Source organism: Lipotes vexillifer, unplaced genomic scaffold (genome assembly GCF_000442215.2).
Source record: "Lipotes vexillifer unplaced genomic scaffold, Lipotes_vexillifer_v1.1 scaffold210, whole genome shotgun sequence".
Lineage (NCBI taxonomy): Eukaryota > Metazoa > Chordata > Mammalia > Artiodactyla > Lipotidae > Lipotes > Lipotes vexillifer.
The window spans coordinates 520,373-544,253 of record NW_006786662.1 but is presented as its reverse complement, the minus strand read 5'-3'; the positions used below and the strand labels follow the sequence as shown (position 1 = coordinate 544,253).

Genomic DNA, 23,881 nt, shown 5'->3' with positions numbered 1-23,881 from the left:
GCATCTATCAGAGTATTTATTTACCCATGCCAGGAGAAGGGCATCCAGAGGATCAAATCTAATTTAATTTTTTCTTAAAAAAAATTTTTTTAAAGGTGGGTTTGGAAGAGACTGAGAAAAAGCTCTCTTGGCTGCATTAAAAGCTGGGGATTAGTAGCAATGTTCTGACCTGAAATTTAGGTCTTGTGATTTCTTTCCAGGAGATTTTTCACTGCATGAAAAACCTGTCTGCAATGGCCTTATTATTTAATTCAGTCTTAATTGGATACAAACCGTCAAAATCTGAGGGATTTTTGGAAGGCCTAAAAGTGCACAAAGCTATTTTTTTAATGGTAATGTCAATCATCTAGAAGTGAAAACGTCCTTCACCAACTCACTAAACCTTTCCGCTATAATATATTTTACGTTCATTTTGCATTTCTTTTAAAGTTTCAAGGACATAAAATTTAATCTCTAGAGCATATGCCCTGTTTGGGGGAAGATTCAGCCATTTTCAAAAGTAGGCTAAGCTTTTGTGCTCCGTGATGTATATTTTAAGGAATTCTCCACGTGGCTTAATGAGTATGTCTTCATTGCTACAAGAGGTGAGTCAGGCTTCATTTTGTAATAAGACCCCTTGGAGACGAGTGGAATGCTAAGGGACCAACCATAGGGTGAGGACTGGCTCCTTAAAAGAGCGTTTCATCATTTGGCCAGAATCACTGAGCGCTATCAGCCCACCGTTTGATGGAGAAGCAAATGCCCAGAGTGCTTTCCTTTTGCGGGAGATGTAAGTGGCAGGCTGGGAGAGAAAGCTAGGGAAGAGGGTTTTTTGGGTCATTCACTGCTTCTAGTTCGGTCCCCGACGTTTGGAGAATATTCAAAGGGTGTGAGGTAGGACCATTTCTATTGTTATCCCGGCTGGGACAAAGGCGGGATGGCAGTGGTGGGAGCGGGCAAGTGGTGCCCATCCTTTCGGTTGCGTAGGTTGGGGGAGTACGGGATGGCACGGGGGGATTTGTTTTGTTTTGCTCTGAAGCCGGCTTCCCGGAGTCCCTCCCGTCCCCCGCCGGGAGCGCAGGGAGGACGCAGCGAGGCAGCCGCAGCGGCCTCTGCGTCAAGGGGCGGAGGGGCGGGGAGGTGCGGCGCCGGGCCTGGAGACCTGGCTCGCGTCCCACAGGCACCCGCAGCCTCCCCCCTCCCCCGCAGCCTGTTGGCGGCCGCAGCTCTGGCGGGCCGGGCACGTGGGCGCCTCCGTCACACCCTCACTCACACACGGACACACACCCGCGCGCGCACGCACCCGCGCGCCTGCATCTCGTGCTCTTCGCCTGGCGGACACACAGGCGCTCGAGTAGTCCCCTGCCAGCCCGCAGGGCAGAGACCCCCTCCACCCCGCCACAGGGCCCGCCCTCCCTCAGCAGCTGCTTCTCTGCAGACAGCTCCCCGCGGCCTCGGTAAGTCACCTGGACCCGACCCCTTGGCCACTGCTGCTACTGTCGGGACGTGGACACAGCAAGAGGCGCCGGCCAAGACACCCTGACGGTGAGGACACGCTCCTACCGCTAAGGACACGGTGTAGGTAGGGTGGGGCTCACCGTGAGGCACCCTGGAGCTCGGGGCCGGGGAAGGGAGCGGAATTGATGGATGGATCCCGGGAAGGGCTCTGGGGTGAGGGGAGGTAGGGCGGCTCCAGAGCCCCAGGAGGGCGAAGTTGGGCTCAGCGGGCTACCCTTCGGGCTCTGCGTCCCGCACCTGTGCACAATCGGGGGCCTAGAAGCGGTGTGTACGGGAAGCACATGGGTCGAAACGTGCCGCCATCCTTCTTTCTGTCGTGACCACAGCATCCCCGAAAGACTAGTAGCTTCCAAGTCCAGTCAGGGTTGGCCGAAGGGCGGGGTCCGCCTGAGGCAAGTCGGAAAGTTGCCAGGGTCGGGAAGGAGCGAGACGCTTCCAGGGCTCTTGGCTGAGTTGGAAGCTGATCCTCGTACAGGTTAGGGTGGGGCGGGGAGAGGAGCCAATCTCATTCCTCGCTCGCTTCTGGCTGCTTTTGCAACTGCCGAAGGCGACTGCCCAAGGCGGTGTGTTTTCACGTGACCCCAGTTCCCTTTTGCCTGAGGTATCCTGCGTTAAATGGTCCTGAAGTGGGCCTTTCTCCCGCACAAGGCACGCGGCTCTCGGAGAAAGCACAGCCTGTGTGTTTCTGCGCATCCAGGGATTTGAGGATGTGGCGGTGAGGGTGTTGGCGCCGGGATTTTAAGGAGAGGATGGGAGACCGTTTCTACGTTTCATGAACTCGGCTCGTTTGTGCGTGGCCTGGGCAGAGGACCGTTTGAGTATAGGAGTAGACTTACAGTCAGTAACGCGCCTTATAAATACGAATGGATTAAAAACGCTCGAGCTGTCCTGGGGACAGTTATGACCTACCCGGTCTCAGAGGCCGCAGTGGCTGGAATGCTTTTCCGTTAAGCGGAAAAGCGGCGTTTGCCGCTCGTTCGCGGAGAGGGCAGCCCACAGGTTCGCGCTCTCCTTTCCGCTTTCCATTCTCTTCCCTAGCCGGGAAACAGTGGAGTAAGAAGGGGCGGGGTCCGCACTCGGGCGCCGTGACGTCAGCAGTGTTTGGGTGCTTATGCAAATGAGACTGCGACCGTTTTCCCCTAGGCCGGCCGTTTCCCCTCCAGGTCTTAAAGGTAGACCCAGTCTCAGTCTGCACCGCTTGTTTGGTCCACTGCCCAGAAACACAAGAGGACCGAAGCGTTTGCGTTCTGTGCTACATTTGGGCTTCTCGTCTCCCCGTTTTTAAAGCTGTTTTATACCTGTCATTGCCTGGTTGCTTTCTCGAAACACAGGGAACAATGTGTTTGCTTTAAGAAATACCATTCTCTGACGAACAACCCCGTGAAGAGCTCCTTACCCCACCCAGCCTCAGTTCTGCAAGAATGCTGCTGAGATACACTCCTGCTTCTGTCTTCAACGCCTAGTATTGGATTTGACTTGTAGTAGGTATTTATTAAATACTTGATGATGGACCGAAGAGTGTGTGTATTTCTCTCATTAAATTCGGAGGATTCAACCATCAAAATTGTCTTTTATTTTTGAGAAAATGAGTGGGCTTTGTGTCTTACATGACCAACGATCCATGTATATGTTAGCTTAAAATATATTATCAATATATTACTGAATTCATTGACCATTTTTCTCCAAATGAAAAGAACATTCAGTGTATTCTTTTTTTGCAGAAAGATAGGAATTAATGTTGTTGTGAAAGGAAGAGAATGTCATCATTTTTTGACAAGTTTTTTTTTTCTGATTGCACGTTATATATTTGATTCAAGAATTACTTTATATTCCAATATATGTAACTCAAGATATTGTATTTTAATGGTGTTAAGAAAGATGTTTACATATGTTTTTAGGAAATAAGTGGTCTGTTATCCAATTAATAAAGTAAATAAGAAATACTGTCTCAGTCTAGTTCAGGTTGATAATAACAAATTACCATAAACTGGGTGGCTTATAATGAACAGAAATGTATTTCTCACACTTCTGGAGGCTGGTCCAAGATCAAGGTGCCAGCAGATTCCGTGTCTGGTGGGAGCCTGCTTCCTGGTTCATAGAGGGTGCTTTCTCACTGTGTTCTCACGTGGTCGAAGGGGCTAGTTAGTTCTCTAGCATCTCATATTAACCCCCAAAAGCCTCAACTTCTAATACCATCATTTTGGGGTTAGAATTTCAACATATATGGGATGGGGGGAGGACACAAACATTCAAACCATAGCAAATAGTAAAGAATTTTTAAATTGGATCATAGCTGTTTGAGATACCAATAATCAGGTGAGATGCTTAGTTGTCAGTTGTTGAAATTTTAAAATAAGTTAGAATAATTACTAAAACCTAAACTTGATAAGCGTTAGTTTACCCAGTGATCACAGTTCAAATTTTATTTTGTACATATTAGAAAATATACTTGTCCTGTCATGACATAAAACTTTTGTTTTAATTGGTAAGAAGTTTGCATTCCTTTGAACTCTGGGGTTATCATCCAGGTAATTAAAAAATCATTGACTTAGAATGACAGACCTGAATGAGACTGTTGGTAATCAAAAGCACGGAAAGCTTTTACTTCTCAACTTCTTTTGGAGAGTGTGTTAACCCCTTTATTACTGCATACATATGCATGATTGGCTGTAATAATATATTCCTATGCAGAGTCGATTTTAAAATAGTTTCTGAGCAGATTGCATTATTAACAAAAATCCATGGGTGTAGTCTGATGCGTGAAAACATTCAAGGTTACATAGCAGGCATCTTTAGATTTATTCCAGTTTGCCCTATAACTTAAAACAAGTCCTAACTACTCTTCTGGATATATTGAGTAAATAATTTTTTTAATAAACAAATTTATCTGCTTATACATTAACTTTGACCAGTAATGATTGTCTCATATTTCTTGGTGAACAGCAAGCCCTAGAGACTGGGCTACAGGGTGGTATGAAATGCACGGTACCACTTGATATAGGATAGAGCTGTTTTCAGTCTCCAAGTTCAGTTTATTTCCTTGTGATTGACACGCTAAGGTATACTTTCACATAAGATTAATTGACTGTTATCTTTGAACAGAATGCTTAACCTGGGAGCTTTTTCACCGATCAGACTGGCAAAGATCAAAAATATTACTCACTGATAAAGACGCAGATGACGTAGAGAATGGACTTGAAGACACGGGGAGGGGGAAGGGACGAAGTGAGACAGTGGCATGGACATATATACATTACCAAATGTAAAATAGATAGCTAGTGGGAAGCAGCTGCATAGCACAGGGAGATCAGTTCAGTGCTTTGTGTCCACCTAGAGGGGTGGAATAGGGAGGGTGGGAGGGAGATGCAAGAGGGAGGGGATATGGGGATATATGTATACATATAGCTGGTTCACTTTGTTATATAGCAGCAACTAACACGACATTATAAAGCAATTATACTCCAATAAAGATGTTAAGAAAATATATTACTCAGTGTATTGAAGAAGGCAGAGGGAACCAGGCACTTTCATACTTTGCTTGTGGTAGTACAGATTGAGACAGCTTTTATAAAGGGTCATTTGTCAATATTTACCACAATTATAAAAGCACATAACTTTTGATCAAGCAGTTCCGCTTCTAGGAATTTATTCTACAGATACGTAAATGTCAGATAGGCAAAGTGAGTTGCTTGAACACTGAAGCAAACTGTCCGAAATGACCGATATATGACATACTCATTCAATCATCTGAAAAAACACAGTAATGTATGACATACCCATACGATCATTTAAAAAACACGATAAACTATTGTACTGAGAGCAAAAGGTTTTAAAGATTTTTTTTTTTTTTTTTTTGCGGTACGTGGGCCTCTCACTGTCGTGGCCTCTCCCGCTGCGGAGCACAGGCTCTGGACGCGCAGGCTCAGCGGCCATGGCTCACGGGCCCAGCCGCTCCGCAGCATGTGGGATCTTCCCGGACCGGGGCACGAACCCGTGTCCCCTGCATCGGCAGGTGGACTCTCAACCACTGCGCCACCAGGGAAGCCCCAAAAGGTTTTAAAGATTTTTAAAGTGAAAAACCAAGATGCAGAATTATGTATCATACAGTATATAGTAACAGTGGTGTAAAAAGAAAAAGGTTGGGAAGGTGGAAAGAAAACACATATTAACCTGAACATACATATTAGCTTGAATATATACCAAATATCTGTGGAGGACTTTGGTGACTTATAGAGAGATAGGGGTGGGATTAGATGTGCTGGGGAAAAAGAGTGGGAAGATATTTTTTCACTCTATACCCACTATATTATTGTATTATTTATTCTAAATATAAATTTAAACATATTCTAAAGTGAAAACAGTAGCATATAAAAAGTACTCTTGGGACAACAGTAGCCAGGCATCAGATGCCATCAAATGAGTAAGGTATAAAAGTCAATGGATATTTTGGGTCCATGATTTTTGTAGTTTCTGAATTTATAGGAAAGTTTCCTACATTCAATATTCTTAGTAATAAAATTGTATTAGAGCAGCAGATGAGATTTAGTGGATTCATTAAAATTAACTGGTTATATCAGCATAAAAATGTACATTTTTTAGTGAGTTGACTAAGGTTTTTTTTAAAAAAATTGAGATGGTTATAGATTCATATGAAGCTGTTAAGAAATAATTATATAAGATAATATATAATTATAAGAAGTAACACAGAGAGTTGTTGCATGCCCTCTATGCAGTTTTCTGCAAGTGTAACCTTTTGCAAATCTATACTATGACATCATAATCAGAATAGTGACATTGATAAAGCAAAGTTACAGAGTTCCATCACTATAAGGATCCCTGTGTGGCCCTTTCATAAGCACAACCACTTCAGTCCTGTCCCCAACCTCTCTTTAAATTGTGGTGACCACTAACCTATTATTCATGTTTGTTGTTTTGTCTTTTCAAGAATGTTATGTAAGTAGAATCATATAATGTGAACCTTTTGGAATTGGCTTTTTCCACTCAGCATAATTGTCTATAGATTCATCTAAGCTGTTGTGTGTTTTAGTGGTTTGTTTTTATTTCTGAGTAGTACTCCATGGTATGGATTTACCAGAGTCTGTTTAACCATTCACCCATTGAGTGACACCTGAGTTCTTTCCAGTTTAGGGTTGTTATGAATAAAGCTGCTATAGAAACTTGTTTACAGGTTTTATGGAAGCTAAATTTTCATTTCTACAGCATAAATGCTCAGGAGGGCAATTGCTGGATTATATGGTAGTTGCATGTTTTGTTTTCTGGAGAGCTGTACCATTTCACATTCTCACCAGCAATGTATGAATGATCCAGTTTTCTCCATATCCTTGCCAGAATTTGGTTGTCTTTCTATTTTAGCCATCCCAATAAGTATGTAGTGACATCGCATTGTAGTTTTAGTTACCATTGCTAATGGCTGATAATGTCAAACTTCATTTCATGTGCTCATTTGCCATCCAGACATCATATTCAGTGAAATGTCCCTTTATGTCCTTTGTCCATTTTCTAAATTATTTTTAATTGATGATGTTTATGAGTTCTTATAGATCCTAAATACTGTTGCTTTTTCTTGGGGTTGTGGTCTGCAAATGTTTTCTCCCAGTCTTTAGCTTATTTTTTTCATCCTCTTAATAGGTTCTTTCACAGAGCAAATTTTTAAATTTTGAAGTCCATTTTACCAATTTTTGCTTTGATGGATTCTGCTTTTGGTTTCATGTCTAAGAATTCTTTGCTTAGCTCTAGATCTCAAAATTTTTCCTGATGATTTCTTTTTAAAAGGTTTATAGTTTGATGTTTTACATTTAAGTCCGTGATTCATTTTGAGTTGTTTTTGTATAAGGTATGAAATTTAGGTCCAGGCTATATTTGCTTAGGAATGCCCAATTGTTCCAGAGCTATTTGTTGAAAGGGCTATCCTTTCTCTTCTGAAATTGCTTTTGCACCTTTGTCAAAAATCAGTTGGGTGTATTTGTGTGGGCCTACTTATGGGTACTCTCTTCTGTTTCATTGATCTATTTGTCTGTCCTTCTGTCAACCTCACACAGTCTTTATCACTGTAGCTATATAAGTCTTCAAATAAGGTAGAAAGATTCCTCCTACTTCATTCTTCCATTTTGAAATTGTTGTGGCTATTTTAGTTTTTTGACGTTTTATATAACTTTAGAATAATCTATATCTACAAAATTTTTTGCTGGGATTTTACAGGAATTGCCTTAAACCTGTATACCAATTTAGGGAGAACTGACATATTTACTGTGTTGAGTCTTTCAGTCCGTGAACATGGTATGTCTGTCCATGTATTTAGATCTTCTTAGATTTCTTTCATCAGTTGAAGTATTCAACATAAAAGTACTGTTCATATTTTGTAGAGTCCTTGGTATTTTCAAAATAGACAATCAGGATATCTGCACATATGGAAAATTTTCTTTCTTCCTTTCCAATCTATATGCCTTATATTTCCCTTTCTTGCCTTACTGCACTGGCTAGAACTTCCAGTACCACACTGAATAAAAGTATGTGAATAGACATTCTTGTCTTGTTCCTGAACTTCAGGGAAAATATTACATTATTCATTTTTGAATATTGAACAAGCCTGTGTACCTAGAATAAGACCCACTTGGTCATGGGGTACATTTCTTATTATATAGCACTGAATTCTGTTTTCTAATATTGTGTTAAGGAAGTTTTTGTCTTTATTCACAAAAGATATAGATATGTAGTTTTTTGTTTGTTTTATTCTGGTACTATCTTTGTATGGTTTTGGATTCAGAGTAATACTGACTTAATAAAATGAACTGCGAAGTGTTCTATCATCTTCTATTGTCTGGAAGAGATTGTGCAGAGTTGGTGTTAATTGTTTCTCAAATGTTAGGTGGGATTCTCCAGTGAAACCATCTGGGCCTGGAGATTTCTTTTGTGAGAGTTTTAAAATAATGCATTCATGTTTCTAAATAGTTATATGGATATTAAATGACCTGTTTTATGTTGGGTAAGTTGTGGTAGTTTGTGTTTTTCAAGGAATTAGCCTATTTCAACTAAGTTGTCAAGATTTACGTGTGTAGAGTTTTTGCTAGTATTTCCTTATGGTCATTTTGATGTCTGCAGGTTTTCTTATAATCCTTGTTTCATTTCTGATATGTAAAATGATATACAAAAGCGTAAGATCGACCTTATGGAGCTTTACATTAGGGTAACTAAACATGTCTTTCAAGGCTAATATTTATCTTGTGGTTACAAGAGAATCACTGCATGGATTTAAAAACCTAAACCACACCTTTTTTTACACAGGTCTAGCCCCACTGTGAATGGTTCCTTGGACAATATTTCAAATTTAGTTAAGTATTTTTACTTTCAGTTAAATTCAGTGACTATTCAATTTCTCTCCCCCATTAGGCACTTAGTACATATGCTACATAACAAACTGTCCATTTTTTTTTTTTTTTTTAGTAGGTTTGAAACAATGTTATATTGAAGCATTCACCCTCTATTACCTTCCTGGGATTGTAGTGACTTTAAACAATAATGATTTATTATTTTTCATTATCCTCTGTGTTGGTTGGGCTCAGCTAGGTGATTCATCTGTTCTAGTTGATATTTCTAGTTGATATTAGCTGGCTATTCAACTGGGGCTAGAATGTCAACATCTTTGTTCTTGTGCCTGTGGGTTTAGCTCAGATGGCTGATACGATTGGTGGCTGATAGAGTGTCTCTCTCACTTTCCATGTGGGATTTCTAACAGGGCAGGTGGACATTTTTTTATATTGTGTCTGGCTTCCAAAAGAGTCAAAGCAGAAACTGCCAGGCTTCCTGAGGCCTAGTGACATTTGCATAGTGTCACTTCTGCATTCTAATGGTCAAAGGAAGTTCAAGGCCAGCCCAGAATTAAAAGAAGGGGAAATAGACTCCATCTTATTAATGAGATGAGTAACAGGGATAATACAGCATTGGGAAGAATTGTTAACATTTGTGTTTGCTATCTATTATAGGAAATATCTAAGAGAGATCATACTTGACATTCTATGATGATGACAATGAAGCATGTTGAATGCTTTCAAATTCATTTTTTCCATAAGGCATGATAATACAAATATATAAATAAGTGTAATACAATACAATGTGCCTGCAGGAGGCTAATAATAGCTCCTGAAGATTTGTCTACCTCTTAATTCCTGGCACTTGTGACTGTTACCTTAGTTGGAAAAAGACTTGTTGCAGAAATTATCTTCAGATGAAGAGGTTATCCTAGAATGTCCAGATGGGCCCTATATGCCATGCCATCTCAGATGTCCTTATATGAAAGAGGCAGAGGAGATTAGATACACATAGAAGAGGAGGAGGCAATGTGACTATGGAGGTATGGACTGGAGTGATGTGGCTACGAGTGAAGGAACACCGGCAGCCCCAGAAGCTAGAAGAGGCGAAGAACAGACTTTCCCCTAGGGCCTCCTGAGGGACTGCAGACCTGACAACACCTTGATTTTGGTTCACTGAAACAGATTTCAAATCTCTGGCTTCCAGAGCTTTGAAAGATCAGATTTCTGTTGTTTCAAGCCACTAAATCTAAATTTGTTACAGCACCCTCAGGAAATGAATACAGTGCCTAAATCTGAGGTGTTCTCAATAAAATTTTAAATGTTTAAAAGGCTTTTTGTATATTTTCAAAATGTTTAAAAGGCCTTTTGAAAGACTTAGTTAAATAAAATTTAAGATCTGTCCTTGGTTTATAGAAGTCAACAAAAATACATGTCAATTTCTGGGAATTGCTGTATAATTATAATTAACTTTGAAATAAATGCAAGCTCACCAGAAGGTACAAAGGGAGGTCCTGTGTAACCTTCACTTAGCCTCCCCCACCTTATAATCTTATATAAAAATACAGTACAATATCAAAACCAGCATATTGATATTGGTACAATTCATAGAGCTTTTCCAGATTATGCAGTCATTTTTTTCTGTATGTGTGTGTATGTATGTATTGTTCCTTGCAATTTTATCACATGTATAGCCTCATGCAACCCTTATCACAATGAAGATACTAAATGGTAACCATCTCACAAGATTCCCCTGTGCTACCTTTTTATAGCACACCCACCTGTCCTTCTGTACCATAACTCCTAGCAACCACTGTTCTGTGGTTCATCTATGTCATTATCTAATTTCACAAATGTAATATAAATGGAATCATGAAATATATATCCTTTTCAAACTTGCTTTCTCTCCCCCATTTAGCATCATTCCCTTAAAGTTTATCCAGGCTGTTGCATGTATCAATAGTTCTTTCCTTTTTATGGCTGATATTGCATGATATGGACGTACTCCGGTTTGTTTAACCATTCACCCATTGAAGGACGTTTGGGTAGTTTTCAGTTTGGGGCTATTATGAATAAAGCTTTTATGAACATTTATGTACTAGTTTCTGCTTGAAAATAAGTTTTTATTTCTCTGGGATATATGCCTAAGAGTGCAAAATGATGGTCACAATGGTAACTCTATTATTAGTGTTAAAAGTAACTGCCAACTATTTTTTAGAGTGGCTATACTATTTTACATTTCTACCAGCAATATATGATTGATCTTGTTTCTTCACATCCTCACCAACTTTTGGTGTCATTATTTATCTATCTATTTATTTATTTTAGCCATTCTGATAGATGTGTTATAGTCCACATTTTTGGGCAAAACGTATGTTACCAAGTGTAAGTTGTGACTTTGTATTTCACTTGTAAAAATGATTCTGTGATTTTTTTGTTATCTTTTTGCTTAATGCAGATATTTTATATAAAGAGATATAATTTGAAAAATAAATGCTTAGGTGGAATTCTATATGGTTGAAAATTTTTTGTATTATTTGTTAAAATCATTATTTCATTATGTTACCAAATTTTGTCTTTTTCTATGACGATTATTTCATAACTACAAACTTCTTAACATGTGCCTTTTTTTTCTTGGGTATTTCAATATGGTTCAACATTTTATTTTTGTTCAAATAGTCTTTACATTTTACCTTATACATTAGAATATGAAAAAATATATTTCATTTGAATTCACAATGAATTTCAGATTCAATGTTCAGAATTGGTTCATATTTAAAAAAAACTTTATTCAGTAAAATTTCAATTTGTCCAAGTCAGGGAGATAATTTACTGTCGTTCTAGTTCTTTATTATAGAATATTAAGATTGTGGAAAATGCTAGTAATTAGCCAGCACACGCACGTCTGTTTGAGTCATCTCTCATATCTAAGATGCAAGTGCCTGCCTGCTATTTTAGGGTTTTGCATATTTTCACTGGAAACATTTATTAATGTCTAATATAACAATTTCAAAAGATGTTGTAACAATAGTAGTTTAAAAGTCTGGAAAGATGGAGTAAGAACTCTGTTAATTCTATAGTGAATTATTTCTATTTTGAGTTAACTCTATAGTGAAATTTTTAGCAAGAATAATCAAGACAAAAGCAGAGAAAACACCTATTACCAACAGCAGGGATAAAAAATGAGATAAGACTAAAAATCCTGCAGGTGTTAAAAAACACTAGGGACTATTATGAATCACTTTGTGCCAATAAATTTGACAATTTAGATGATATAAATTCCTTGAAAAGCACAACTTACCAAAACTAACATAGCAAGAAAAAGAAAACCTAAGTAGCTGTATATCAAAAAAATAAATTGAATTTTTAATTGAAAATATTCCATAAAAGAAAACTCCAGGCCCAGATGGCTTTATTGGTGAATGCTGCCAAACATTTTAGGAAGAAATAAAACCAAGCCTACATATAGTCTCTCAGAAAATAAAAGAGAGGCCATTTCAGAACTCTATTAAGGAGTCCACCAAAACCAGAGAAGTAAAATATAAGAAAAAAAATTTTACAGATCCATGTTCCAATGAATATAGTTGAAAAAAATCCTTACCAAAATATTAGCAAATAAATTCAGTGATATATTAAAAGGGTAATACATCTAGAGTAAGTGGGGTTTATCCCATAATAAAAGATACAAAACCAATCAATATAATACTGTATATTAACAGATTAAGAAGTTATGTGATTATCTTAATAAAAGCAGGAAATTATGTGACAAAATTCAACAGGTATTCATGATTCAAAAAAAAATCACTGAACTAGGAATAAAAGAAACTTCTAAACAGATAAAAGGACCTGATGAAAAAATCCATAACTAACATTGTACCTAACAGTAAAATATTGAGTACTTCCCCACTAACATTGGGGCATAGATGAAGAAGTCTGCTCTTAACACTTCTGTTCAAAATTTTGGTGGATGTCCTATAGCCAGAAAATAACTCAAGAAAAAGAAATTAAAGGCAAACAATTAGAGAAAGCTAAACTATCTTTATTTACCAATGACATATTGTCTATATAAAAATCCTAAGGAATCTTTAAAAAATAACAACTTGATTTAGCATTGTTGCAGGATATAAAGCATGTATTTAAAAAAAATCACTTTTTTTCTGGAGAGAAATTAAAGCAGATACAAATAAATGGAAAGATATACCAAGTTCATAGATTGGAAAACTCAATTTTTTAAGATGCGAGTGCTCCACAAATGGGTCTATAGAATCAATGTAATCCCATTCAAAATTCCAGCAGCCTGTTTTTTTGGGGGTAGAAATTGACAAGCTGATTTCAAAATTTATGTGGCGAGGCAATGAAACAATCTTAAGAAAGGAAAAACACATTAAAAATGGTTAGGCTTGAGAACCACAAGTTAAAATTTTATTATGTTGATTTTAAAAGGTTTTGAATCTAGCTTTAAGTGTTTAAAATAGATTTTTTTTTCTGAAAAGTTACATATGAAGATATTAAAGCAATACAAAAATGGGAGAATGAGAAAAATATAAAGATAAGTCCAAATTTAAATAATGTAACATTTTCAACATTTTTAATGTATGTAAGTCCCTATATAGAATAGATAAATGGGAAGACACCAATTGTTTTATATTTATAATAGGTGTATTATTTACATTTATAATAGGTGTATAATAAGGTTCTTTGCAAGCTGCAGAAACTGATGCTGGCTATGAGGGAAAAAAAAAGAAATATTGGCAGGGTTGCAAGGACTCAAAGAAACAATGGGGTGCTTGGCAATAAGATGGAAAAGGGCAAGAATGAAAACTTCTGAAAACTGGATACAGGATCCATGACTATGGTAATAGTTACAGCCTGGGCATAATGCCTTTGGAATTAAATGAGATGCCAACTTTTTGATCTCTTTGTTCTCCTCAAGGTTCAAAATCTAGGGAGAGGAAATCTAACTGGACAAATGCAGATTATTCTCAAAAATGGTGGCAGTATTTCTCTCTTCCCTCTACTCATACTTTTAGCAAATTGACTTTGTTGTTCCTTCCATCAAAACACGGAGTTTATTTACTCTTGAGTCATCTGGACTTAGCTGTGTGACTTGCTTTGGTCAGTGAGACATCAGCAAATGTGACACAAACAGGCTTTACTAGCACTTGTGTGTTGGGCTTACCCCTTTTGGCTAAAGTTGGAACTCTAAGCTTATAATGTGAACAAGCTGGAGCTAGCATTTTGGAGAGACTATGTGTAGAAGGACCAAAGTGCTCTGGCTGATAGGCTGTCCCTGCCAGAATGTGATTTGAGACCCTCTTAGACCATCCTCCTCCACTCAAGTTGACAGGTGACTGCAGAGCAGAAGTGACCCAAGTCAAGAGAAGCAAAACAACTGACCATCTAAGCCTAGCTCAAATTGCTAATCCACAAAATCATGAGCAAATACAGTTTTTGTATTTAAATTTTGAGGTAATTTATTTGTATTTTTATTAAATTTTGAGGTAATTTATTATGCAGAGATAGAAAACTGGTTTTATAAAAAAGTGGTGTTAAGACACCTGAAACATGAAGCATTGGCTCAGGACTCACATTATCCTTAATTGAATGAAGTTGTAATATAATACAAATATAAGAGGGCGATAATCATAGTAAAAAGAAAACATATATTGAGTACTCTCAATGTGTTTGCGTTTATCCAAGCACTTTATTATTAGATAACTAAGTAATTTAGCCAAGGTCATAAAACCATAAGTGATAGAGTTTGGATTTGAACTCTGTCTGTCTCTAGAACCTAGATATAAATGTTTGGCACCATGGCCTTCCCTGGTGGCACAGTGGTTAAGAATCCACCTGCCAATGCAGGGGACATGGGTTCGAGCTCTAGTCTGGGAAGATCCCACATGCCGCGGAGCAACTAAGCCCGTGGGCCACAACTGCTGAGCCTGTGCTCTAGAGCCTGCGAACCACAACTACTGAGCCCACGTGCCACAACTACTGAAGCCCACACACCTAGAGCCCATGCTCTGCAACAAGAGAAGCCACTGCATTGAGAAGCCAGTGCACTGCAACAAAGAGTAGCCCCTGCTCACCACAACTAGAGAAAGCCCGCGTGCAGCAATGAAGACCCAATACAGCCAAAAAAATATTAAAAAAATAAATGTTTGGCACCAACACATATCTTTTCACAGGAATAAATATTAATTCCTACAAGATCTCATTAAAAGTAAATAAGAAGGATTAAACAAAAACATGAAGAAGTGGGGTCATTATCCTTTTTTGGACTATGAGTTTCATATTTAGACAGTATCCTAAATTGATACTGTCAATTTAATCCTCATTACAGTTTAATCCTAATCTTTCTGCTATGAAAGATGAGGACGTTCTCATACCTTTCTTTCTTTCTCCCATTTAAATTCCTGATTTTGTTAGGTTATTTTTGGATTTTAACTTATATTTTTCTCAACATAATTCTTATAGATTTTGAACCTTATTTCCTTGTTTAAATTAATGTTCACTTGTCATTTAACATGGGTCCCTGTCTAGATTGGCTAAATTTCATGATCGTGTAGCCTGTCCCTCTTTCTCCCCATTAGGGCTCATCGATCTCTTATGGATGAGAATATTTGCCTGTGACATTTATAACTGGAATACAAAGTACTTGAGTATAAAAACTGAAGATCAAGTATTTTTTTCTCTTAGCTTTTATAGAGGTGATTGAATATCCTGGGCTTATTTCTCCTTTCTACTTCTGCTTGAAATCCCTAGGAATCTCTATACTAGTAATTTCTCAGTGTTGACCGTTCTACATTATTATTATTACTAAATAATACAAGTCTTAGCAAAAGTCTGCTATTTTATCTTTTAGTATTTTGTGTTTTATTCTATTCTGTTTCCTGATATATATTCTACATTTATCTTTTGCTTTTGTTTCCCTCTCAACTACTACCCCTCCATCTCCCTGTTTCTATGTAAAACTTTTTCATTCTTAGCAATTAATCTCATAATTACTCATAATCTCATAGTTACTTAGTAAATAATCTCCTTTTTGAATGGGGAGATTTCTATCTTGTCACACCATGTAATAAAAAAATTAGTGCTGTGCAAATGAAGCGTAGATGGAGTGATCTGGGGCACTCTGCATCTTCAATTCAGATTTAATCTCTGGAACAGTGGTTGTCAAATTTTTTCAATAGTAAATATTTCAGGCTTTGCAATCCATACAAAGTGATTCAGTTGTTGCAGCACAAAATTAACCATAGGAGATAAATAAATGTGTGGGCATGACTATGTTCCAATAAAATTTTATTTACAAAATCAGACCGTGGGTTGTATTAGATTCATGGGCAGTATTTTCTTGAGCCCTGTTCTCACCTGTTACTCCGTTGTAGAGAGGAGGCCCTTATCAGTTAGTGATGAGGACAGCTAACGCAACTCCTAGGTACAGGTGAAGAGCATAGCTTGTTGCCAAGTTGACGCTCCCAGGAGTGGATGGTGATAACTTGGCAGGGACTGTGCAGTTAATTGATTCTGATTATCCTACTGCCCATGTGACCGGTAGAATATGAAAAATTTATCACCCACTACTTCACATCCTCCCTGGAAATTCCTGCTTCGTAGTAACAGTAATATACTTTTGGCAATAGTCAATTAAATCTTTGTTTATGGCATACTTTTACGGGCTAAGTTCAGGCAAGCTTTTGGCATTCCTAAAAAAATTCTCTTTCAGAAAAGTTGGGTCTTGAAAATTTGAAATTAATTTGGCTTTCAAATTGTCTCATATACTAGGTTTTTACAAATCCACTCAGAAACTGAATTTATATCTTTTGGCTATAAGCAGCAGCTATATAAGAAAGATATGCCTCTGACTCAGTAAACATAGGGACTTGGGGTAAAAGGCAAAAAACAACCAAATGTGTAATAATGTAAAATACTTGTAGTTATTATACAATATTATTCTGCCATACTTCAGTTCATTTATTTGACAGACAAATATAAACATTGAGATAATGTCATTCTCCAAGTAGAGCTTATGGCCTATTGAAGAAGAGATATACATTTTTCCCCAAGACTTATGTGTTATTGTGGAAACTTCAATGTTAACTGCAACCCCACCCAATATTTTCCTATAGCCATCCCAGACAGGAGCAGGAGGTGGGAGAAGCAAAGTGAGATAAGAGAGTGTAAATTATTTTACTTGTGATATTATTAATTTACTATCACTTCTTTTTTTTGCTTATAATAGAAAAGGAACTCTAAATGCATGCAAATACATATTTGGCATCACTTTTTAAGTTTTAAATTTTATAAAGGTTGCCTAAGATTATTGCATTATAAATCTGTGTATGTACTTAAGTATATTTTAGGCATTTAAAATAGAAAGTTGCATTTAAATTTTGTTTCCATTAGACATTGATTTTTTTTTTTTCATAAGAATGTGAACTTTGGGTAGTCTGACAGGAATTTTTAAACTAAACTATGCCAAAAGATATCCTATGTATGATTATTCATTGGATATGTAAAAAATATGCAACAGTGGCCAAAGATGTTATTTTTAATTTTTTTCCTGCAAAGACTAGAAATCTGTAGAAGAAATACAACAATTTTGAGATAATTAATTTGAGGGAGGCTCATGAATAACACTGTCTTTTAAATTTTTTCTTCATGAAATGGTGGGTGATTTTACTGTAATAATATCTTTAAACTTCAATACATTCCTTACCTTTCTATTTGTATGGAAAAAAGCAAAAGGAGTAACAGACCAACGTCTATTGAGGAAACTAAGTTAAGAGTCATATAACTATGAGAAGTTACACAACTAAGTAAAAGAGCTATGGCATAACTCCAAGCTTGTCAGATTAAAACAAATGCTCTCATCCATGTATCAGTAAAGTTATTATGCAAACAGTTTATAATTAGATGATCCAAAAAATGTAGACCTTTAGATAATTCATGTCTCACAAATCACAATTTCTTATATGTCAGGTTGTTTTCTTCCAGCAAAAACTATTTGGAAAATTAGCTTATTTCAGTTTTTCAGTGGTTATATTTATTCATCTATTCAACTAATAATTACTGAGCTCTAGGGGGACATAGTACAAATTAAACATACATAATCCCTAACTGCATGAAACTATTTCTGTATCCAACCCTTGTTGGCCTCTTTAAAATAGTCACCATGAGAAGTTTTTCAGCTATTCTAGAGATGTGTCTATTATTCAGAATATTTTGGGAATGCTTCTCTTTCAGAATTTCTTTCACAGTCTTACTGTTAATCTTCACCAGATCTTAACGAGTGTATTTTCTTAGAGTATATATTTTAATTTTGGAAACAATGAAATACATACAAACCTAAAAATGATGAATAGTTATATGGTTAAGATAAAGAATTTTTCTTTTCATTGCGTTACCTAGCACCCTGTCTTTTTCATTAAGATTATAAGATAAAGTATGACAGACTGTTTCTCTGACTTTTAATGTAAATCTAACAGCAGTTCCATCAAAGAATTCCATGTTTTTTCTAGCAATAAATGGTACAATTCTTGGGATATCATTTTTAAAGCTTCCTGATCCAATTTTGAGGAGAAGCTCTCATATGTTTAGTCACTTTTTAAAATAGACAACTTCATACTGGACACAATGGCTATTATCAAAAAGTCTACAAATAATAAATGCTGGAGAGGATGTGGAAAAAAAGGGAACCCTTGTACTCTGTTGGTGGGAATGTAAATTAGTGCAGCCACTGTAGAAAACAGTATTGACGTTCCTTAAAAAAACTAAAAATAGAGCTAACATATGATCCAGTAATTCTACTCCTGGGTGTATATCTAGAAAAATGGAAAACTCTACTTTGACAAGATACATGAACCCAATGTTCAAAGCAGTACTATTTACAATAGCCAAGACATGGAAGGAACCCAAGTGCCCATCAACAGACAATTGGCTTAAGAAGACGTGGTATACACACACACACACACACACAGTATATTACTCAGCTATAAAAAGGAATGAAATATTGCCATTTGCAGGAACATGGATGGACCTAGAGAATATTATGCTTAGTGAAGTAAGCCAGACAGAGAAAGACAAATACCAAATGATATGACTTATATGTGGAATCTGAAAAATAATACAAATGAATACAGAAGAGAAACAAACTCACAAACATAGAAAACAAACTTATGGTTACCAAAGGGGAGTGGGAGAGGGACAAATTAGGCATATGGGATTAACAGATACAAACTACTATACATAAAATAGATAAGCAACCAGGATTTACTGTATAGCACAGGGAATTACACCCAATATCTTATAATAACCCATAATGGAATATAATCTGCAAAAACAAAACAAAGCAAACCACTGTGCTGTATACCTAAAACTGAAACAATATTGTAAATCAGCTCTACTTCAATTAAAAATAAAGAATAGTCTCATTGGTTCGTAGATATGCCTTGTGCACTTACTTGGTCTGTATCTGAATAGAGAAAGGAGATGAGATATAATGCAAACAGAAATGGAGAAAGGGGAAAATGCCAAGGTGATGGTAGTGTTGTTCTTGAGTTGTTTGAGAGAATGTACACACAAATATCACAAACTTTTACCACTTCCTGAATCTGTTTATGTTTTTCCTTATGTTTGGTGTGGCCCACTCCATTTCTGCTCAACTCTAAGTTCACTTTTATCCAATGTGTCCTGGTCTCTCCTATTGTAAGGATGTTGGGTCATTTACATTGTGCGGCGTAGTGCAGTTATTTGGGATGCACCTTTCTCTCTAGTAGATATAAGCTCATTAAAAGCAGATATTGTATGTTTCATTAATGTTTGTGTCTGATGGGATTCAGGGTAGGTTGCCACAAGATGTGCCACTCCAGCATGCAGATTACTTTGAGCTGAAAAAATTCTGGAAATAATAAGCTCTGAAAGGTCAAGGACAGTCATATGTTTTACACTCTGTAGAAAGAGTTTGCATCTTAAAAATTAAAAGAAAGGGTCTTTGGTATTTAAAATATTTTTCCTTATTAAATATTATTGTTTTTCAACTTAAAATTTTACAGGTACCCACAGAATATTGGACATAGAGATCCAGGATCCATAAGACTTTATCACCTTGAATCAAAGATTTCTTTGATATCCTCCTCCATCTTTTATTCCTATCAACTAACATATTTTTAAAAAGAATTAACAAACTTACCAAAAGGGAATTAAAAAAAATACCACTGCCCGCACTTTCCAATGCCTAAGAATAGCAAGGTGGTAAAAAGAGAATTAGACGATGAGGTTATTGAGTCTGTCAAAGACCTTCTTTCCAATGAAGACTCCGCTGATGATGCCTTTAAGAAAAGTGAACTAATTGTTGACGTCCAAGAAGAGAAAGACACAGATGTTGAAGAAGGATCTGAAGTCGAAGATGAAAGACCAGCTTGGAACAGTAAACTACAATACATCCTGGCCCAGGTTGGATTTTCTGTAGGATTAGGGAACGTGTGGAGATTCCCATACCTCTGTCAGAAGAATGGGGGTGGTAAGTTTCTGTTTTCTGCTTTTTTTTGAGTGATACATTGCTGAGCAAACTGAAGCTAATTATGTCAAATAGCCCCTGTTGTTGCTGTAGTCTCACTATTTTAGAAACTATGAATTCCACTGTAAAACTAGGGAGACACTTTTGCTGGAAGTAATTACAGCTCTGAATTTCAGCTCTGTTTTCAGATTAGGTTTCCATAGGAGCAGATGGCTTGGTATGAACACTCAAGGATTGCTTAAGGTCATAAATTCTCAAATTCTTTCTGTGGATGCTATTAACATCTCTAAATTACTGACTTTTCTAACCAGTGTTCCATCCCTTGTGCCTATCAGTTATTCACTTTGGAGAAAAGTCCTCAAGTTTTTGATATGAGACGATATTGGTGAACAAGACAAGAGAGAATTTTCTGTCCACAATTGATTAACTCTGAATTTTAAGTTGTTTCCCTCTTCAAAAAATCAAAAGTTTCATATAATTTAGAATGATTATAGTCTTCAAATGCTGACCAGAACTTTGTATATCCTAGTAGAAGAAATTTAACCAGATAATTAATATAATGCCAGATAGTCTTCATCCTTAGATATTAGCATCCTTAAGATGATAATTACCATTCCTAATTTTAAACATATTATCTAGATCAACATGATATTTAGCTTTTTGTATTTGTGCATATAATTACCAAGTGTTATTTGGTGAAAATTGTCTTAAAATCAAGAAAATGAAACCATATACAAAAGAATACATTGTTGGGCTTCCCTGGTGGCGCAGTGGTTGAGAGTCCGCCTGCCGATGCAGGGGATACGGGTTCGTGTCCCGGTCTGGGAAGATCCCACATGCCGCGGAGCGGCTGGGCCCGTGAGCCATGGCTGCTGAGCCTGCGCGTCCGGAGCCTGTGCTCCGCAACGGGAGAGGTCACAACAGTGAGAGGCCCGCGTAACGCAAAAAAAAAAAAAAAAAAAAAAAAAAAAAAAGAATACATTGTTCATGTACAAGCTCAATAGTACACCAAAGTCAAACTGAACATTAAGTTAACTAACATTTGGGTTATTAAATTAAAAATAACTTTAATATTAAGCTTTACTTTCTTTACCATTACTATCTTTACCATATATATATATATGGAAGCTGTTCAAACAAGTGTGATTAAACACTAAATATTCTGTAAGTAGCATTTCAGCACATAAAGGAAAGTCTGAATATTTTGGTCTTTGATTCCAGTTTGTGATAGTTTTGCTGACTGGACAAAAACATGGTTTTATTTTATTTTTGATGTAGTTACAACCTATATATCAGATGAAATAATAAAACCATTCATATGTGAAATGGTTTCTTTTCAGTCACTAATAGATAAAAAGCTAAGGTGTCATGGTGACAAAATATGTTAAAGGTCTTGCTTAGTTAATTCAACCAGGGACAAAAGAACAGGTTTGGGGAAAAGTAGCCTGTCTGACAAATCTGCCAGAGAGGTAAGAATCAGTACATGAAGCTGGTGATGCACTACCCATCACTCCACTGAAACAGCAAGCTCCTCTAGCTAGTCTTTAACATCACAGATGAATTATTTATTAAATCAGCTACAAGCAGCTATGTACTGCCCTGCTTTCTGTTTCTCACAAATCATCCACATTTGCAAGACTGGCAGAAGATGAATTCTGATTTTCAGACCTTTCACCTTATGAGCCTAACTGGCGATACTATTAAGGAAGACCGCTATCTTGGCTGAAAGCTCAGGTTGCTTTCCATTTAATACAGTATTTGTCTTGGTGGAGAGCTCTGAAGGATTTCATAGTTAGTAATCAGTTGTTAGCAAAAATAGCTCCTCCTCTTTACTTTCTTTCATATGTAAAGAGAGTCAAGATGCCCTTCCTAGTATTGTTTCCTCTCTTCTAATTACAAATGCTAGAGAGTGACATTATAAAACACCAGTGGGCTTTATCGTTTCAAGATGGCTGTTGGAGTTCAAAAGGCAGTACTCAGGGCTTCCCTGGTGGCGCAGTGCTTGAGAGTCCGCCTGCCGATGCAGGAGACGCGGGTTCGTGCCCCGTTTCGGGAAGATCCCACATGCCGCGGAGCGGCTGGGCCCGTGAGCCATGGCCACTGAGCCTGCGCGTCCGGAGCCTGTGCTCCGCAAATGGGAGAGGCCACAACAGTGAGAGGCCCGCATAACGCAAGGAAAAAAAAAAAAAAAAAAAAAAAAAAAAAAAAAAAGGCAGTACTCAGCGTGCAGTATGGCATTGAGCTGTCTAGGTATTTGACTGTTTAGTCAAACAGTCTCAGGTTACCTAAATCTTATTCATCATTTGAGGCACTTTATGAATAATAGAATAAAAAGTAATAGACCAATATAAGTTGATTTGTCTGAAGATATTACTGAAAGCACAATGGTTAAGCTTAATAAGTGTTATAATGTAGAAGGTACCAGCTCAAATTTTGAAGTCAGTTTGACTATAAAGCCTGGCTCTTTCCCACATTATCCAGGTGACCATTCACAGGTTAACTTATTTCTTCTGGCTGAATTCCCACACCTGTACAATGAGGAAAATACTGGTACTTGCCCCATTGGATTCTTGTGAGGAATAAATGAGTAACTACATGTAACATGGATAGAAATGTGCCTGGCAAATAGTGAATTCTCAGTTGTAGTTTAGCTATGACTATTTTTGTTACGGAGGCTCGTGTTAGAGAAATTTGAGTTAGAAGAAAAGGCCAGGTATCTAATAGTATGTCATGAACACATAACGGAGGAAATTCTCCCAATGAGTCCAGTCTTAATTCATTCTCTCTTTTCCTCCTAGTCATTCACACACACATAAACCAATTCACACCCCAGGATTTGAGACGTGTTAAAATGCACTTTCGGTCCTTCAGGAAACACGTTCAGGTCATTAGTGCCTGAATGTTATTAATCATTTTAGAATTTGAATTTTGATAATTCTGTTTTATAATCTCATGCATTGATGCTTTACATTGCATACCTCTTTGTAGATCAATTCATGTCTCAAAGCCTGAAAATCAGCTGTAAGAGAGTACAGATTTTCTACCAACCACCATGTTAAGGGAAATTTTTTTTTAAATTCAATTTCTTTTTTTAAAAAACATTTATTTATTTATTTATTTGTCTGCGCTGGGTCTTAGTTGCGGCACATGGGATCTTTAGTTGTGGCATTCGATCTCTTAGTTGAGGCATGTGGGATCTAGTTCCCTGGCCAGGGATTGAACCCGGGCCCCCTGCACTGGGAGCACGGAGTCTTAGCCACTGGACCACCAGGGAAGTCCTGGGAAATTCTTGTATATCGTAATTATTTCAGAGATATATAGATACTGAGATAAATTATTTGAAAATAAAATCATTAATATTTACTTCTTCAGCAGAATAGGTACCATAACAATTCGAATAGTTTCCAAAATCTATTCAATACCATTAAACACATTTTTTAAATGAGAAAATATAACAAATGGCCTCCACTTTATAAAGGGAATTAGTACCATCGATTACATGACCCACTTGGCAGTATCTGGTTGGACAAAACTCCAGACA

General features: G+C 37.3%; 1 protein-coding gene across 1 annotated transcript in view; it reads left to right on the top strand.

The window, feature by feature from the left end:
- The first annotated feature begins 1,269 nt into the window (after nt 1-1,269).
- Nucleotides 1,270-23,881, top strand: part of SLC6A15 (solute carrier family 6 member 15) — a 47,806-nt gene continuing 25,194 nt past the window's right edge. Inside the window, exons 1-2 of the mRNA XM_007459061.1 lie at nt 1,270-1,524; nt 19,877-20,343. Coding sequence (XP_007459123.1) covers nt 20,055-20,343 — 289 coding nt within the window. The 5' untranslated portion in view covers nt 1,270-1,524; nt 19,877-20,054. The remainder of the gene's footprint in view (nt 1,525-19,876; nt 20,344-23,881) is intronic.